Below are 3,371 nucleotides of genomic sequence, written 5' to 3'. Positions count from 1 at the left end.
CCAGACTATCACAGGGCTGACACATAGAGACAGACAACCATTCACACTCACATTCACACCTACGGACAATTTAGAGTTACCAATTAACCTGCATGTCTTTGGACTGTGGGAGGAAGCTGGAGTGCCCGGAGAGAACCCACACTGACACGGGGAGAACATGCAAACTCCACACAAAAGGGCTCCCACACCCAGGATCAAACCAGCAACCCTCTTACTGTGAGGTGACAGTGCTAACCACCACACCACCGTGCCACCCTACTTCATGTACTTTCATTGTTATTTGACACTGTTGTCAAGCACTTTGGGTACCTTTGGGTTTTGTAAAGGGCTATAGAAATAAATGTTGATTGATTGACATATGAACATTTCTTCTGACATTTTATCAACATATTTTTCGACATTTTATTAACATTTTTCTAACCATTTTCTGTGGCGTCCTCAGCCTGCAGTGTGTCCTCCGGTCCAGCAGGCGGCAGCTTCCTCAGCCTCCCTCGCTGTGACCCCGGTCACCCGGATATGTTCCGTCTTGTTTTCCTTCCTGCTGCCCGGTGGACGGAGCTCAATACTAGGATGTCTCTGACAGAAGTCCCGCCGCGCTGCGGGCTCCGGGTTCTGACGGTGTCGGTGTCGGAGCAGCTCACCCAGGTCGGGAAGGAGGTGCTGGAGGTGCTGGAGAAGCGGAGCGGCCGCTCCGGCGGAGGCTCCCCGCGCCTGCTGCAGCTGCTGCGGCTGCTCCTCACCGAGCGGCTGGCGGCGGCGGCCGAGCGGATCGTTGGGCTGCTGGAGCGGGAGGTGGAGGAGTACCGGCGGCAGGTGGAGCGGCAGAGCCGGCTACTGGAGGCGGTGCTGAGCCCGGTGGTCCGACTGACCCGGACAGGTGAGTGTGACACCGCCATGATGGAGACACGTCACACAGCTGACTGTTGCTAGGTAACTAGAGGTCTCATACAGGTGATCGGAGGTATCGTCAGAGGACCTGTGACGTCATCATCACATCACATCCTGTTCTGAACACAGCAAAGAAGAAAACATGACATCACACACTGTCAGAGTTTAGACACAGATAAGTTTAGTTGCACTAATCACCTGAAGGTGAGACTTTCCTTAAAGAGCACCTGTGATCGGCACCACGGTGACCTGAAGAAGCTTCTGGGATGAGAGGTGAAACGTCTTCATCAAACACAAGCAGGGCCGGTTGCCTCTGATCCAGGACTCCTGAGGACCTGTTGAGATTCTTCAGTGTATAAAACATGTTTGTGCTGCTCAGTAAAAACACACACAGCTCCTGACCTGCCTCAAACAGCTTGTTTGAATTTCCTGCCTTTATTTTCGTGACTTTATGACATCACAGCGTAACATTATCAGCGCACACAGTGCCCCCCTGCCTCTGGAGACTGGGGATCACAGCCTGTAAGTGTGCTTTATGAGTTGTGACTTTGTTGTGTAAAAACAAAGTAGGAAGCTGCTACAGAGTATTGAAGTGTGGAGTAGATGGCTGTAGGAGCTAACACCCAGTGCTTAGCTGTAGGCCTCGGCTCACCGGCTCTGCGGCGTCCAGTGAGTCACACTGCTAGTCTCAGTCAGATGAATTTAAGGACTGAGTTGTGGAGAGTCTAACAGAGCTAAGATGTGCAGCATGTCCATATTGACAAAAGTTTCAACATGTCTATGAGTGATGCTCGAGCTAAGCAGCTAACTGCAGCTAGCTCGAGCGATTATCTGACAGGCAGCAAACAGACCTGCGTTTATTTGTCAACATGTGGCAGTTTGATTGTGAATCAGCTTTTATCAAACGTTTCATGGAAAATGTACAACGTGTTTTATCACTTGGAGCTCTGTCACATGGAGGCCGTTCACTGTATCCTTACTAAACATTGTAGTTGGTATGTTTGGTCTGCTGGGAACAACAACCCTGTTTAACGTTTTAGATGTTGGCTGTTTTCATTTGGTGCGATATCAGTTTAAGATACTTTTTTTTTTTTGCTGTTGACTCTTGTTTGGATGATTGACGTCTGAAGAAACGAGACATTTTGGCAATTTAACAGTTTATTCATTGGAGGAACGGTGGAGGAACCATACACAGCCACAGCAGCCTAGCACCTCCTCCTCATACTGGTCACCAGCCTGGTCACACACTGCTGTGGGATGCATCCCATTCTTCAACCAGCATGTGTCACGTGGTTGTGTTGGTCACTTTGGCATGAACAGCACGCCCAAGCTGATCCCACAAGTGTTCAGTGGGGTTGAGGTCAGGACTGCTGGCAGGCCAGTCCCTCCTCTCCACTCCCAAAGTCTGGAGGTAGTCTCTGATAAACCCCGCTCTGTGGGGGCGAGCGTTGTCATCTTGGAGGGTAGAGTTCAGTCCCAGACTGTGGAGATATGGGATTGCCACTGGTTGCAGAATTTCATCTCGATATCTCTGCATTGAAGTCGCCTCCAATGATGACAAGCCTTGTTTTTCCAGTGAGGGAGATGCCGCCCCACACCATCACACTGCCTCCACCAAAAGATGTTACTCTATCGGTGCAGCAGTCAGTAGTGTTCTCCGTGTCTTCTCCACACTTTGACCCTACGATCCAACTGCTGCAGACAGAATCTGGACTCATTGCTCAACATAACGTTCCTCCACATGTTCAGGTTCCAGAAGCTCAAAACAAGAGTCAACAGCAAAAAAAACAAGAAGCTGTTTGGCATTGGCAGAGAAGATTTGGCAAATTTTTCATGGGCTCATCCCACAAATGCATGCTCCTTACAAATGTGGCACCATTTAAAAGGGAAATAAACAGGCATTCCAACGGTATAAGATTTATTGACAAGAAGCTTCGTTACAACAAAGAAATAATCTACCAAACACTAATTGTTACAGCTGAAATATAAGACGGCTACAAAATAAAAACTTAACACTGAGGAGAAACGTCCAGCTCCAGTGTTTGTTTCTAAGCTGTTTCGCAGTCTATCGGCTCGTGTTTCTTCACTTATATTGAAAATGACGACGGCTGAGACTGAGCGAGCTGACTAATCAGAGCAGACTGGGCTGCTGGGGAGGCGGGACATCAGCCCAAACACAGCGTTTCAGACAGAGGTGCTGCAGCAGTGAGCAGTGTAAGACATATAATGTGTGTGTTGAACATTAAAGCACATACAGTGGTGTGAAAAAGTGTTTGCCCCCTTCCTGATTTCTTACTGTTTTGCATGTTTTCCACACTTAAATGTTTCAGATCATCAAACAAATTTAAACATTAGTCAAAGATAACACAAGTAAACACAAAATGCAGTTTTTAAATGAAGGGTTTTATTAATGAGGAAGAAAAAAATCCAAAGCTACATGGCCCTGTGTGAAAAAGTGTTTGCCCCCTAAACCTAATAACTGG

At 48.0% G+C, this 3,371-nt stretch overlaps 1 protein-coding gene across 1 annotated transcript in view; it reads left to right on the top strand.

The window, feature by feature from the left end:
- The first annotated feature begins 6 nt into the window (after positions 1 to 6).
- Positions 7 to 3,371, top strand: part of LOC126384391 (zinc finger protein 431-like) — a 7,122-nt gene continuing 3,757 nt past the window's right edge. Inside the window, exons 1-2 of the mRNA XM_050035445.1 lie at positions 7 to 221; positions 443 to 877. Coding sequence (XP_049891402.1) covers positions 517 to 877 — 361 coding nt within the window. The 5' untranslated portion in view covers positions 7 to 221; positions 443 to 516. The remainder of the gene's footprint in view (positions 222 to 442; positions 878 to 3,371) is intronic.

This window comes from Epinephelus moara, chromosome 22 (genome assembly GCF_006386435.1).
Source record: "Epinephelus moara isolate mb chromosome 22, YSFRI_EMoa_1.0, whole genome shotgun sequence".
NCBI lineage: Eukaryota > Metazoa > Chordata > Actinopteri > Perciformes > Serranidae > Epinephelus > Epinephelus moara.
Note: the sequence above shows the minus strand (reverse complement) of the source record. Positions and strands in the feature narration are given on the sequence as shown.